Source organism: Equus przewalskii, chromosome 21, assembly GCF_037783145.1.
Source record: "Equus przewalskii isolate Varuska chromosome 21, EquPr2, whole genome shotgun sequence".
In the NCBI taxonomy this organism is placed as follows: domain Eukaryota; kingdom Metazoa; phylum Chordata; class Mammalia; order Perissodactyla; family Equidae; genus Equus; species Equus przewalskii.
The window spans coordinates 41230910-41246718 of record NC_091851.1 but is presented as its reverse complement, the minus strand read 5'-3'; the positions used below and the strand labels follow the sequence as shown (position 1 = coordinate 41246718).

At 40.2% G+C, this 15809-nt stretch overlaps 1 protein-coding gene and 1 long non-coding RNA gene across 7 annotated transcripts in view; one reads left to right on the top strand and one right to left on the bottom strand.

The window, feature by feature from the left end:
* The window catches only part of BCAS1 (brain enriched myelin associated protein 1), a 105795-nt gene that overhangs the window by 44482 nt on the left and 45504 nt on the right, over nucleotides 1–15809 (top strand). For all 6 annotated transcript variants that reach the window (XM_070589597.1, XM_070589595.1, XM_070589593.1 and 3 more), the window contains 2 exons: nucleotides 13409–13564; nucleotides 14509–14553. In XM_070589597.1, the coding sequence (XP_070445698.1) occupies nucleotides 13409–13564; nucleotides 14509–14553 (201 nt within the window). The remainder of the gene's footprint in view (nucleotides 1–13408; nucleotides 13565–14508; nucleotides 14554–15809) is intronic.
* The window catches only part of LOC139078290 (uncharacterized), a 57583-nt gene continuing 48410 nt past the window's right edge, over nucleotides 6637–15809 (bottom strand). Inside the window, exon 4 of the long non-coding RNA XR_011531217.1 lies at nucleotides 6637–10046. This is a non-coding gene — a long non-coding RNA (uncharacterized lncRNA). The remainder of the gene's footprint in view (nucleotides 10047–15809) is intronic.

Here is a 15809-nt window from a genome sequence, read left to right as displayed (position 1 = left end):
GAAAAATAGCCTCTTGTAGGAAACAGCAACCCACAGAGAGGTTTTCTTTGACATAGCAGGGTTTTAAATAAGATTTTCATTGACAATATTTCTAAACTGATAAAGTTGACGATATTTTAAAATTATGAGATTTCCATACAATTCCATATTTCAGACATTTCTGAAAAATGGGAAGTTTTGCACTATATTCCCAGGTGGGATGTGATTTGTTGCTGCCCCTCGCACGGGCATGCTCTCTTCAGTTCACCCAAGTCCCCACTCCTCCCTATTGTTCCAAGCAGTGCAACATGTCAGTCGTCCTTCATTACAACATGTGCATGGTTATTTACTTGTGCTAGAGTTGAGAGGAAATGAAAATGTTTCCATCACAAAATGATGGAAAGGATGCTGTATATCCTTTATAGCACTTATGACAATTTGTAGCTACTTAGGTGACCATCTGCTTAATAAACTGTAAATCCAGCCTGACAGTCAATTTGTTGGCAGGTGTTGAACAATGAATAGGAGGCATGAATACTTTCATTTATTCATTCAACAAACATCCAAGTGCTTTCTTTGTGCCAGGAATGATTTTAGGGTGGATGGAATGATGTCCCTCATGGCAGCTCCCATTCTAGTGGAGAGACCAACAATAAACAAGAAAATAAACAAACAAACATTTCCAGTGTCTAAAAAGGACTACAAATGAAACAGTTTCGAGATAGAAACTAGTGTGGAGAGGAGGCTGATGATTAGAATTGGGTAGGGGGTAGGGTCAGGAAGGAATTTGGCCTAGTCTAAAAATTCAGGAAAAATGATGCGACTGTTCTGTTTTTTTCTTTTTCTGCACAAGGCCAAACCATTCTTAGAAAGTCTGCAGCCTAATTTTGGCAGCATTCAAAAGAGTTTTCTCACTGTTGGGAAGTGTTTGTTAAGCATTTGACAAACATGGTCTAGGCTATGAGTTGTTAGCTTTTGTATTTTTTTTTGCTGAGGAAGATTGGCCCTGAGCTAACATCTGTGCCAATCTTCCTCTGTTTGGTATATGGGATGCCACCACAGCATGGCTTGATGTGCAGTGTGTATGTCCGTGCCTGGGATCCAAACCAGTGAACCCCCGGCTGCTGAAGTAGAGTGCGTGAACGTACATAGTGGACTTTATTTAAAAGTATGCCAACTCATGTGTCCTTAGGAATATCCCCAAAGAAATGACTGCTGCCAAAAAAAAGAAGCAAGAAAAGAACATTTTATTGCTTAATTCTCTATCCACATTTCACTTGCCATTGGAATTCAAGTTGACAAATTCCCTTACCCCTCAAGTAGAGGACTTGCCCAGAGACAAAATGGAAAATCCTTATTTATAGAAAGCAAGTGTGAATTGCTTTCTTTGATAGATTTCTCTCCCCCCTCCCCCTATGACTGCCATGAGCAACTGGTTTATTTAGTCTTGTAAATATAACCTCTCTGCCTTAGTCAATACTGTGGATTAATGAGGCCCTACCCTGTAAAGGTACTCTCTTAGACTTCTGCTGCCAAGATATGACACGAGCTTTTAATATTCTGAGGTTATGTCCACAGAGTATTAAAACAGGTGGTGATCTAATGATTTATAATAAAGAGCATCATACTGGATAACTGGTCCAGCTTAGCTCGATTCAGTTGGTATAAACCATTAAAATGAACAATATTGCCTCTCTTCTTTCAAAAAGAGGAGGAAAATAGGTAAGTGGAGTGTTTTTAGACCTGTGTCATGCAATAAATTCCCCTCTTAGAAAACATGCCAAAAGACAACGGAAATCTAGATTTCATGTTTCAATATTTTTATGTTATTTTATTGGCCTCTGAAGTCTGATAATTTCTCTATCAACTCCTGGATCGCTAGGAAGCTTGTTTCGACCATGGCACTTTGGCGGTACACAATCTTAAAGTCTTAAAACGCTCATGCTTTTTGAATGAGTAATTCGACATCTAGGAATTTATTAAGAAAATGAGCAAAATTTTATCCACAAAGCTTTTTTAAAAAAAACTCTGGCATTGTCTATGAAAGAAAAGTTGGGAAGATGTAAAAGATCCAATTGGAGGGCTCTTATAGTGATTATGGTATACCCTCATGCTGGACATTATAGACCAGGATGACATTGAAACGGAATTATCGACATGTGAAGACAGTGAGAATATAATGTTAATTCAGAAGAGTAGGTTTCAGAATAGTATATACAGAATGATCCCTTTTGGGTAAAAATGATGTCTGGCTGCCTGTCCACACATATTCATTCTTTCACCCAAAGAGAGGTATGGAATGAAAAATTGCAAATTGTTAGTAGTAGTTTCTTTAGGTAATGAGATAATGGGTGCATTTTATAATTTTACTCTTTGCTCATCTATATTTTCTCTTTTTTTTTTATAAAAGGAGCAACTATAGCAAACGCCTAGCTAAGTAAAAGAAAGAAACTACTACAATCTAGGTAGTTTCCTGCTTCCTCCACTAGACTGCGCTATGAGACTCCAGGCCCCCTGAGTTGTAGGAGAAATTGCAACCGGCTGCTGGTAACAGCTTCAACAGGAGCTGATTTCTCATTTACAACAATTCCCCAACCATGCAATCCAGAGCTAGCGTGGCAACATCTTGTTCAGAAACAGCACTGTCTTTTAAAGTACGCTTATAGCCAGTGTGTAGTAATCTCCAGAAGGAGATCGGAAAGGGAAATTTGGTGGTGGATGGGCAGTTTTTGAAGCCCTTTCATAATAGGCATAAGATTCTTATGTTGTGCTGTTGGGCTCATTCCCTGTTTTCACCCTAGGGTTAAAAGATGAGAATGCGTTTTTATCAGTTGATGTAAACTGGGCAGGAAGAGTAGGAAAAATAAAAATACAAATTGGCTACAGGGATGCATCCTCATTAGGTGGCTTTGAGCTCTGTGGTGAAACAAAGTAGAAAGAAAAAAATCCCAATCTGTTTAGGAAATTCTAAAGTCCCGCAAAACAGTTTTAGTAGGCTTTGGTTTGGAGATCCTTTCTGCTCGTTTATTAATTTTCTTTCCCTTCTGGGCAAATTGGAAGATAAATTCTATCTTCAAGAATTATCCAAATCCCATTTTTCTTCCTAAATCTGACAATGGCTCTGTGCAGGTGATGGTGCTCTCAGAGGAAGAAAAGGGAAGACTAATGGATGGTCTGGAGACCATTGTTGCTGAGCACATGATGCCCTTCGTGCTGTTGGGCCATCCAGGGGGAGAGGAAGCAGCTCTTCCTTTTATCGCTGGCAGCACGTGGCTCAAATTTCTAACAGATGGAAAGGAGTGGAGTAATGGGTTTCTGGACCGTTCAACGGTTTTCAGACAAATTTTCCTGTGTTAAACTGTACGTTACGCACTGGCTCTTGGTACAAAGATTCAAAATGAAACCAGCACTGTCAATGGGGAAATCTACATGAGCTAGACATTCTTCACAAATTGTTCCACAGGAGACTTTTTTAGTCTTGATCTTTCTGCCCTAAATTATATTTTCACCTTGACAATGAAGACCTTGCTTAAAGGAGGCTGAAATCCAGTTGACTATTGACAGTTGACGGGCGGTGCCAGAAGTTCCATATGGGTTTTGTTAGAGACAATCAAATTATGATGAGGCGGCATTATTTTTCAACATGACAAATTGTGATCACTTAACTAGTGTTCCTGTCTGTTTGCCCTTTGAAGCCAACAGAAAGGGAAAAAATAGAGGCTTCTGCACAGACGAAAAACAAGCTGATACCATGAACACCTGTTTGCTTAAAAGAAGTTTCCAGATATTTCCTGGAGAACATTTGTGCTTCTGCCTAAAATTGCTGTTTGCTGAGAATGATCTGGAGGCCTGATGAGAATAGCAAAGATATATTTATAGTTAAAGACAAAGAGCCTACAAATAACCCAATACTTAAGGCATAGGCCTCAAACTGGTGGCCTTGGGCTGGATCATCTTCCAAACTGTGCTTAGTCTGGCCCCCCAGGTGTTTTTTAAAATTTGAAATTATTCACCCACATTTTTCTTTAATTTTAATTTTTAACAGATAATACATGCATATGGCTCAAAAAAAGAAATTATAAAATGGTATACTAGTCTACCAATGCCACCTCCAATGGATAATTAGTGTTTGTATTTTGAAATGTGTCCTTCTAGGGTTTCTTTGAACATACACAAGCAAATACAAGCATAAATTCTTATTCCTTCTTTTTCACCCAAAGGTAGTATACATTCTGTTCTATTTCGTGCTCTTTTTCACTTAACACTACTTTCTATATCTGTACAGCTTCCTCATTTGTAACACTTGCATCATTTTCCCTTGAATGGATGGACCATGGTGTATTTAACCAGGACCCTATTAAGGACATTTGGCTGGTTTCCAAACATTTGCTATTATCTCACTGCAGTGAATAACTTCGTGGATTTGTTATTTCACACATGTGTGAATTGAGGTCTAGCATCAACTCTTAGAAATGGAATTGCTGGGTGAAGGAATATGTTCTTTTTAAAAAATTTTGGTAGATAATGCCAAAATTTCAGCTCCCCATCAGGACAGAATTAATTTACGCTCCAGTCAGCAATGTGTCAGGTGCCTGCTCCTCACCCCAGCTTCCCCACTGAATGCTTTCAAACGTTTGGATTTTTTACTTGAAAGGAAAGATTGACTTTCTTTCAGGTCCTTCATGAATTCTGGATTTTGAGTCAAAGTTACAAAAGCCTTCTCAATCCAAAATTTTAAAAGACTTCCACATTTTCTTCTAGCATTTTTATCCATTTGGATTTTTTTCCTGGTAAAGGCTTGAGTTATGGCACCAAGTTAATTTCTTTTTTTAGATGGCCGCCCTGTTTTCCCTACATCTTTTATTTTATTAAAAAGTCCTTCTTCTTTGATAGATTTGAGGTGTCATCATTATCGTGCACTAAATCCCCATATGTCTTTGGGGGAAAATGCGTTGTATGTGAATGGTGATAAAAATGAAAAAAAGAAAAAAATATAGCCGGGCAGAGGAATAGAGACGAGGGAAACTAAAATAGAAAAATTCTTGGTGGGAAGATGATGTTTGAAATACCTAAAGGAAGAGAGATGATTGAGGCAATGCAGTGTGGTGCTTAAAAGCTTTTTGCCTCTGAAATCATTTGAGCCTGGGGTCAAATCCCAGCTCCACTCAGTGACAATAGGCAAGTTATTTATTATTTTCATCCATCAGTTTATTCATCAATAAAAAAGCAATTACAGATAGTACATACTTCATGGGATCATTATAAGAATTAAATGAGATCTTTATAACTAGCATTGGGCCTGGCACACAAAGGTTGGTCATTTTTATTATTATAATGGACATTTTTCCTTCTATTACACATTCCTCAAAGAATTCATGGCTGCAAAGTATTCCATCATATGGTCATAGGTAAATTTCACATGTTAATGCCACATGCTGCTTTACTTACCTATTCCAGAATTGTTAAACTTTTTAATAGTTCTTCATTCTTACTCTTCCAATATTACCCTATGATGCTTTTTTTACTTTTTAATTTTGAAATTATTATAGATTCACATGCAGTTGTAAGAAATTATACAAAGAAATCCCTTTATCCAGTGTCCCCTAATGGTAACATCTTGCAAGACTGTAGTACAATATCACAACCAGAATATTGACATTGATACAATCCAACAGAGAAAATTTCTATCACGACAGGGACCCTCGTGTTGCCCTTTTAAAGGCACAGGCACTTCCCTCCCACCGCCACCCCTTTTTTAACTTTTGACAACCACTCCTCTGTTCTCCATTTCTAGAGTTAGGGCATTTCAAGAATGTTATATAAATAGAGTCGTACATTATGCACCCTTTTGGCATAAGCTTTTTTCCTTCAGGATAATCCTCTGGAGACTTACTGGCTCATTGGCCTTATCATTCCTTTATAGATGTCATTCCTTTCCTTCCTTTTTTATTGCTGAGTGGTATTCCATGCTAAGGATGTATCGCCTTTTGTTTAACAATTCATCCATCGAAAAACATTTGCTTGTTTGCAGTTTTTGGCTATTACAAATAAAATTTCTGTAAACATTAATGTATAGTGTGAATATGTCTTCCTTTTTCTGGGAAAAAAGTGCAGGAATGAATGGCTGGGTTGTGCTGAAGTTGTATATTTAGCTCTTTAAGAAACTGCTAAATTTTTCCAGGGTGGCTGCACCATTTTACATTCCCACGGCAATACCTGAGTGACCTATTTCTCTGCATCCTTGTCAGCAGTTGAAATTATCACTATTTTTTGCGTTAGCCATTCTGACAGGTGTTTGGTGATATTGAGGTTTTAATTTGCATTTCTCTAATGGCTAATGAAATTGAGTATCGTTCACATGTTTATTTGCCATCTATGTATTCTCTTCAGTGAAAAGTCTCCTTGTGTCTTTTGCCCATTCTCTAATTGGATTGTTTGATTTTTTTTACTGTTGAGCTTTGAGATACTAGTCTTTTCTCAGATAAGTGGTTTGCAAATACTTTCTCCCACTTTCCAGATTGTTTTTCATCTTTTTAACAGCATCTTTCACAAAGCACAAACTTTCAATTTGGGTGAAGACCAATTTATCATTTTTTCCTTTTATGGACTGTGCTTTTGATATCAAGTCTAAGAATTCTTAGCTATAGATCCCAGAAATTTTCTCTTATTTTTTTCTAAAAGTCTTATATTTTATATTTTGAATTTAAGTCCTTGATCTATTTTGAGTTAATTTTTGGATAAGGTATAAAATTTTCGTTGAGGTTCTTTTTCTTTTCTCCCACGGATGTCAAATTGTTCCAGCACCACTTGTTGAAAAGATCTTCTTTCCTCCAGTGAATTGCTTTTGCATCTTTGTCAAAAGTCAGTTGGCATATTTGTGTGGGTCTCTTTCTGGGGTCTCTATTCTGTTCCATTCACCCACGTGAATGCCTCTGCCAATACCACATAGCCTTGCTGACTATAGCGATATAACAGGCTTGAAATCAGGTAGACTGATTCCTTCTGCTTTAGTCATCCTTTTCAAAATTGTTTTAGATACTCTAATTCCTTTGCTTTTCCATATAAATTTTAGAATAATCTTGTCTATCTCTACAAAACATCTTGCTGGAATTTTGATAGGAGCTGCACTGAATCTGTATATCATCTTGGGGAGGATTGACATCTTTGTTATGTTGAGTCTTCCAATCCATGAGCATTGTATGTCTCTCCATTTATTTATATCTTCTTGAATTCCTTTCATCAGCATTGTATAGTTTTCAGCATATAAGTGGTGTACATGTTTTGTATTTCATTTTTTGTACAATTATAAATGGTATTGTATTTTTTTCCAGCTTGATTGAGATATAATTGACATATAACATTGTGTAAGTTTAAGGTGTACAATGTGATAATTTGGTACATGTATATATTGTGAAATGATTACCACAGTAGGGTTAGTTAACACCTCCACTGTCTCATATAATTATCATTTCTTTTTTGTGGTAGAACATTTAAGATATACTCTCATAGAAACTTCCAAATATACAATACAGTATTGTTAACTACAGTCACCATGCTGTGCATTAGATCCCCAGAATTTATTCATCTACTAACTGAAAGTCTGTACTCTTTGACCAACCTCTCCTCATTTCCCCTACCCCTCAGCCTCTAGCAACCACTTTTCTACTCTCTATTTCTGTGAGTTCAGCTTTTAAAAATTCCATATATAAACGATATTGTACAGAATTTGTCTTTCTCTGTCTGACTTAGTTCACTTAGCATAATGCTCTCAAGGTCCATCCGTGTTGCCACAAATGGCAAAATTACCTTGTCTCTCATGACTGAATAATATTTCATTATATACCTATGTACAGATAAAGATATAGATAAATATCACATCTTCTTTACCCATTCACCTGTAGATACACACTTAGGTTGTTTCCATATCTTGGCTATTGTGACTAATGCTGCAATGAACGTGGAGGACAGATACCTCTTTGAAATCTTTATTTCATTGCCTTTGGATATATACCTAGGAGTAGGATTGCTGGATCATATGGTAGTTCTATGTTTAATTTTTTAAGGAGCCTCCATACTGTTTTCCATAATGGCTGTATCAATTTACATTCCCACCAACAGTGCACAACAGTTCCCTTCTCTCCACGTCCTTACCAGCACTTGTTATCTCTTGTCTTTTTGATAATAGCCATTCCAACAGGTATGAGGTGATATCTCGTTGTGATTTTGACTTGCATTTCTGTGGTGTTGGGCTGGTGAAGAGGTGTTTTTGTCTAAAAGTTTTCTGTCTTGCTTGCCTGCACCCTTCCTGGCCCTTTGGTTAGAGAGAGCAGGCTTTTTCAGCGGATTTGTTTTCATCAGTGCTCATTGGTGTTTCTAGGTTGCCGGCTTCTTCAACATCAACTCTAGGATAGATGAGGCAGAAAGAAAACCCAGGGAATTCACCACCGGGATGTTCCTCAGGCCCCTCACTGGTCTGCTTTCTCCTCTCCACCTCTCAGTGTCCCTTCGTGCTTGTTTTCTATATAATGTCAGGTATTTTCCATCATGCTTAGTGGGAGGATAAGGAAAAGTACACATTCTATATCTTCCTGGAAAAGGAAGTCTTGTGTTCTTTTTTAAAGCCAGTCTAAGAAGAAAAAAAATATTTCAAGAAAAGGGCTCCAGTTCAGGCTGAGAATTTCAATTTGAACAAACAGATTTGAGGCAAACAGACACCTCCATGCACCGAGCCAGCAGGTCTGGTCATCCCTTGGCTGCCATACAATCTTGAGACAGTGCTGCCCCCAGGAAATCAGGGAAGCAGAGGATGGCATCTTCCGATGGCTGGAGAAGATGCCACAGGGCGTAGGAGAACACTGGAGCACTCCTCTATTCCTGGAGCTCCGTCGCCGGTGTTTCCTCCAGTCGAGTTCTTTATCCTGGGTGAGGAAGTACAACTAGTTCTCTCCCTTGCTCAGAGGATGTCTGTCTTCGCAGGTTTACCCTGACGGCAATCTAGACCCATGGGACCACCTTATGTTCTCCCCCTTCATCTCCTCTTCAGTTGACGTCACTGTATTCCATTTCATTTCCAGGACGTTCAGTAAACATTCCCTGTGTGTTTAGCCCTGGGGTCACAGAGAAGCATCATGGCCTCTTGCTCCCCTTAGGAAGCACTCAGTCTGGGAGCACGAGGTGACCTAGATGTCAACCTTTCTATTCACTGTGCTGAGCACTGGGAGGCCATGGGCTGAGAGACCGGAGTGGCTCAGAACAGCTGACCCAGCCTGAGAGACCGGGGGTCCTCACCCACCGCGACACAAGTTCTTAGAGGACTTTGCCCTCTGTCTAAAGTAGCAGCGCCCTGGTCGCCCTCCAGCCTTCATCTTCATTTTCCCCGTTGCAGTCTTCACCGCCTGAGTCATATGTTACATTTTTCGGTTTATCTGTATTTTGGAGGGGTTTTGTTCTTCCGCTCTGCTAGAATTTCAGCTGTCTTAGGACACGGGCTGTGTCTGTCTCATTCACCGCTTTTTTCCTCGTGCCTAGATCAGCACGAGGCGCCTGGCAGACCTTTGATAAATAGCTTCTTTCCTAATCCCTCGTGGTGTGGTAAGCAGATCCCAAACCTTGCAATGGTTCAAAAGTCCGTCTCCATCCAATTTGAAAACTTCAATCTTGTATTTGTTTTAACATTCATCCCAATTGCTTCTGGAACCAAGCTCTGACGTGACCCATGGCCTGAGACACTTGGGTTCTAGGAGGAGTAGAATTTGTTCTTTTACTTCTCCTCCCCTCAGGTGTGCGAGCTGAGGGAGCAGGGAGTGAGGGAAAAAGAGCTCCAGTCTATTTCCCTTCCCGGGGCTACTGTCCTGTCTTGACTATCCGTATTTTTTCTGTCGTGGCATCCACATGATGTCGCTCTCCTCTGGGTGGGGTCTGGGCACGGGCATTGGTTTAAGAACGGCCCAAGTGATTCTAATATGCAGCCCAGCTGAGAGTCAGTGGGCTGGTGGAAGGCACTTATCTTTTTATCAGAGTTCTTGTCTCTCTCTACCAGCCTTCATTCAGCACGAGGCTGTAAGCACCTAGAAGAGGAACATGTCTGATTCATCTTGGTAAATCTCACAGGGCTCAACATAGTGCACAGTGTTTTAAATAATAATAACAGCTAACATTTATCAAATGCTCACTACTTGATGTATACGTTGTTCTAAATTCTTTATATGGATGGTCCCATTTACTCCCCCAAAACCTCTGAGAGGCAGGTACCATTTGTTATCCTCCTTTTACAAATGAGCAAACTGAGGCACAGATGGTAGGGAACATGCCTAGGGTTGCACTAGTAGGAACGGTGGAGCAGGCAGCGGAGTCGGGGCCGGCTGGCTCCAGAGCCCATGCTGACGCTGTGTGGCCTCTGCACAGTCAGTGCATGGTCAGAATTCCCCCACATCATTATTGAAGGAAGATGAGGAAATAAATAACTTTTTCCTAGGCAACACCTTAATCAGGACGAGTGGGGCATTTCTCAGTTAGATTTACATCTTGTCCCACTTTCATAATGGCTCATCTTCAAAACACCTATTCAATTATTTTTATTTGAAATTTTATTTTTACACAGCTTCACCTAAGCAAAAATATCCATGGTGCCAAGGGTTTGATGCTAGAAATATTTTTCTAATGCACATTAAAAGGGTAACCTCATATGTGTGTGTGTGTGTGTGTACCACCTAAAATAAAAAATAAAATCCCCTCACCTGTAGGTATGCCAGCACTCAACTGCTATAAACAGAATTTCCAACCATCCTTCTTGTCAATCAGCTTAACAATCTAGATCCGAATTATACCTTGGAATTATCAACAGTTCAACTCACATTAGAATTATGATTCGTATTAGAACCCACTTTTTAAAAGGGCATCTCTTCCAAAGCAAAACACTTTTTGCCTGGAATTAGCTAGGAAACCCAACAAGCCTGTTAAGGCCACGACTTTTATCTGCTTTGAGTTTTATGAAGTTCCAGCTCTTTATGAGCATTTCACAAGAAGCACCTCTCCATTTACAATGAGTCCCGGGGCCGAATGAAACTCCTGTGGAATACGGGTGTGATTACTACCTTTTAAAATATTCACCAAAATGTGTTTATGTATTTTTCTAGCCATTCCACAAAAGCCCCATTTTTAACACAGACTCTTCCTGCCTGGGCTTCGACTTTACGCTGGTCTCCATGGGCAACCTCAGTGCCGAGTGAGCGCAGGGAACAGTGGTGTAGAAACTCAGCCAAGGGAATGGGTTCCCACGGGTGGCATGACCCAGAAGGACTTCAGTGGGAGAATGTAGATTCAAGCCCAGGCCTGAGAATGGATGGGTTTGAAGTGACCTGGCTTCTGAAGAGAGAAGACAGAAGCCAAGGAGAGGACATAGTGTACACAAACGTGCAGGAAAAGAACTTACTCGTTATTCACTCATCCATTCAACAAATGTTGCTCACATATCTACATGTTAGACCTGCCTACGAGGAAACAGAAAGGTTTCTCTCTCTTCTCCTCTAAGTAAAGGGGTGGGAGATGATTTGGAGAAGGCAGAACCCCAAGGCTCTGGGATGAACAAAAGGACTACACAGGAGTGGCTGAGTCAGTGAAGAGGGAAGATGATGCTCGGAGCAGGAGGTGAGAGTCGGTGAGGCAGCTCTCCCTCTCTCTACCCGCCTCCAGATCAAGCTCCCCGCCGTAAATCCACGGCCCCGTGTACTGAACTGCTGCTCTGGATGTGTTTTCTGTCTCACCTGCCACCTCCCCCAATGAATCAAGCAGCTTTTCAGATCCAAAGACACACCTAGAGGACCTTCTTAGTGAAATCTCCCATTTTTTTTGCAGGAATATTTATAAAGTTATAAAATTTGCATATTTCTTGACCCAAAAATTTCACTTCTGAGAATTTACCCAAAGGAAATATAGATACATGTGCTTGATTAAAAATATAAGTGTGGGATGTCCATTTTGATACTGCTTGTAACATGCTAGATGTAAAATCACAAACACCATAAATGCCCATCAGTAAGGATATTAGACAATAACTAATGTTACAACTGACAATGGATTACCATGAGACATAAAGAATGATGCAGATCTAGCTGTATTGCAATGGAAAGGTGTCTGTACTATTTTGTTCTGTGAAAAAAGTGAGTTGATGCAGATAGCACCATCCCATTTATATAAAATTTATTTACATCCATTCATCTATTGAGAATCAAATGATACATATTTTTTGAATGCCTGCTGTGAGCCTCCTTGTTCTAGATATTAGAGAAACAGCAGTGAGCAAGGTAGATGGAATCCTTGTCTTTGTCACGCTTACGGTTTAGCGGGGGTATGAGGAAGGGAGCAGATATTGAGCAAGTAAAAAAAAATGTTGGAATAGCTGAGATGAAAAAGGGCCAAGTACAATGATAGAGATGATAATGAGGGGAGGAGAGATGACTCTTAAGACTTGAAGGATGAATAGAAGTTACCCACAGGAAGACAGAGGAGAAAAATGTTCCAGACAGAAAGCCTTGAGGTTGGAATTAGCTTGTGGTATGTTTGAGAAACTCAAAGAAAGGTGGCCAGAGAGAATGGAGCGAAGGAGAGAATGCCTCACAGAGGTTGGAAATGTAGACATGGGCCAGGCCATGTAAGACATTGGAGACCCTGTATCAGAGTTTGGACATCATTCGAAGAGCCATAGGAAGCCATAGGAAGGTGGTACGGAGTAGGAGGATGGGGTCTGCTGATTAATAATGGATTGAAGGGGCCAAGAGCCCCAGCAGACAGGGCAGGGGGCCATTGCAGTCAGGAAGGTAGCGAGATGACCATGGCTTAGCTCAGGGTCATGGGAGTGGAGAAGGAGAGAGGAGGACAGGTTCAGAATGCACCCTACCCTCCTGTGAGTTAGAGGAGAAAACAAGTCCTTACATCACGTTTTCTGTACCAATAAGCTCCTGGATCCTGACAATGGAATTATTATTTTTAAATATAAGTACATTATTTTAGTTGAGATGATTCACCATTGTGGAGATTGTGAGAAATCTAATACATACATCTCTGGGGATCATGTACAAATCATTAGACTAAGAGACCACAAAGACAGAAAATATTGGCATCATCCACAACCTCTTTGCAGAATTGGGAGAAAAGGGTTTTTGTTTGGAACGCAACATGCACTGCTGTGTTTGTTACCCTCTGGCTCCAAACAATGTCTCTCCAGCTAACTGCAAATGCTGAATGTGTTAGAGATGGGGGGAGGGGAAGGGAGAGTGACTCTCATAAGCTCCTGATTGTTCTACACACCCGTGGGCAGAAAAAGTATGGCTGGAATTAGGGGGTAAGGGAGAGAGGGGTGCGAAGCCAAAATCTTACTTGGAGAGTCCACATCCAACAAGTTGCCACTGTGAAAACTCTGTTTTGCTCCTAGGACATAGTTGACGGCAAGGGAGAAGGACAGGAAAGCACAGCTGTGAATTGCTCTGTCCTGGGAGACCCACAAGAACTGGAGATTGCAAAGGAGGACCCGCAGACAACAGATATAACAGAGAATAACCCTTCCATCATGAGCTTCTTTAAAACGCTGGTAAGTAGTTTCTTTCCTTTTTTCCCTCAGTTCTATTGCTCAAAAGTCTTGTTAGTTCCAAGAATAATGCATTTGTGAACGTTATTGTACTGAATGGGGTGTCATCATGATGTGGCTGGAAGACTGGAGAACAGGGCCAAGATGTGTTCTGTCAGAAATTGTGTTACACCAGGCTTTCAATGAGGGAGCTGCAGATTTGGGAACCCTGATGTGGACACGAGGTGCCCAAACTGTGTCACGAGCTGTTGTAATGGAACTCGATTGCAATCGCATGGTGATTGATCATAAAAATAATTGGAAAATACCTCCTCAAGCTGTTGACCTATCAAAGCAGTGTTGTCACTCAACAGCAAATAAAACTGTAGACATCACTTTCTATCTCGTTGCATCTAAATCTACGACTTTATTTGCATGGGGGCAGGGACCCGTGTCTGGAATTGCTTGCTCATCTCTGACTCCTGAGGGCAGAGCCCACGGCCCGGCACATGCCGGACACCCAGTGAGGGCTGAGTGGATGGATGCTTAATGAAACAGTCTGCTCCAAGTGTGTCTGGGCTATTTCCAAACGCCAAGACTAACTTCCAAAGGTAAAACCAAAAGCGTCAATATAATGAGCCACAAACACCAAAGCGTGTGCATTTGTTTGGATTGGTGGCAGAACTGATGGAAAGTCTGTGGCCTTCCAGGGGATAATTCTGAATGTGGTCAAACTCTTGGTGAATGTATTAGATCTGATGCATTTCATTATAAAATATTAATTTTGTTAACTTTTGTATACTGAGGTATTACCCAGAAGTCTGTAGGTTTCTATTGTACTAAGAGGACTTCCCATGACATTCTTTACCTGTATAGTGAACTGGACCACCCTAAAGAGCTATGTATCTAGGAAATAAACTCACCCTAAAGAGCTGAGTTTTAACATTTCATTTTCTCAAACTTTTCAGGTTTCACCTAACAAAGCTGAAACAAAGAAGGATCTGGAAGACACGGTAGGTAGTTTGAAGTGTTTTTACGTTTGAGTTTGTGTATAGAACTGGATTTGGAGTCGTGTCTGCTTCTTTGTCACTTAAATTTTGTGTGTGTGTGTGTGTGTGTTTATACATGTACACAAATATACATATTTAGCAATTTAATAGTGCTGTTACATTGTCTTTAAATGTTTCATTTACGTTAATGGTATTTCAGTGAAAATTTTTGTGGGAAGCTTGAAGTATATGCCAATTCTGGCTAAATAATGTTGCAATAACCAATTTCTTATATAGAATAAGAACAGAATACTAATAATTATATGTCATCTTAGTCCTTTTAGTTGTGTGTAGAGAGACCCAGGGAATAAAGTAAAAATTAGCCGTTGGAAAGGAGGAAGAGGTGAGACTCAATTTGAAGTAGAACTTAGCTGCTATGTTTTTGGTTTTTAGATAATGTGTTCTTTGTTTTTCACGTAATTTGAAAAAAATAAATCTCCACTGCAAAGGCAATTGTTTGGTGACATGAAATAGTCCCCAGTGGACATTTGCCAAATGAAGGAACGTGTCGAGGAGTGAGAGCTTGAATTTTTCCAGTCATCCTAGAAATTCAGCCAATTCCCCTCAAAATAAATGTTGTATGGAACGGCTGCTTTCTAGAGATGGTTTTCCTTTATGCTCAACTGAACCAATTCTCCCTAGTGGAACATATGGTTTACATTTCACAGGAATCGTGAGGGAAGTTTAACTTGGTGACAGATAAGTGTCTTGTGTCCTTCTTGTAATAACTGAAAGTGCTTTGAAAAGACACTGGGACCAAATAAATAGCTTGGCCAGCCTGAGACATCTGCTACCCATATTTGAGGGGGCTAAGCTGTGAAAAGGATCCTAGAATTTGTCTCAGACGACCTGTGTTTAAGCTCCAGTCTCGCTACTTGGTAGCTGTGTGATCCTCAGCTGTCCGAACCCAGATCTTCACATCTGTAAAACTGGGACAATAGCAATTCCATCTCATCAACCCCAGGGTTGAATGAAGGTGTGACAATGCCTGGAGCATGGAGCTCCACTCAAGTGTAGGTGATCCTGATTTTCATAATCACCTCAAGGCAGACTGAACACCATGATTACATGTGTATTGTATTGATTGGTTCCTCTAGAATTTTCTTCTTCTGTTGAAAAAAATATATATCTGAGGCATCTGCATGTGTTTTCCTATAAAATTATTCATTTGCTACAAGACAGCTAGGGTCAAGCTCAATGAATGGTTGTGTCCAAATGTT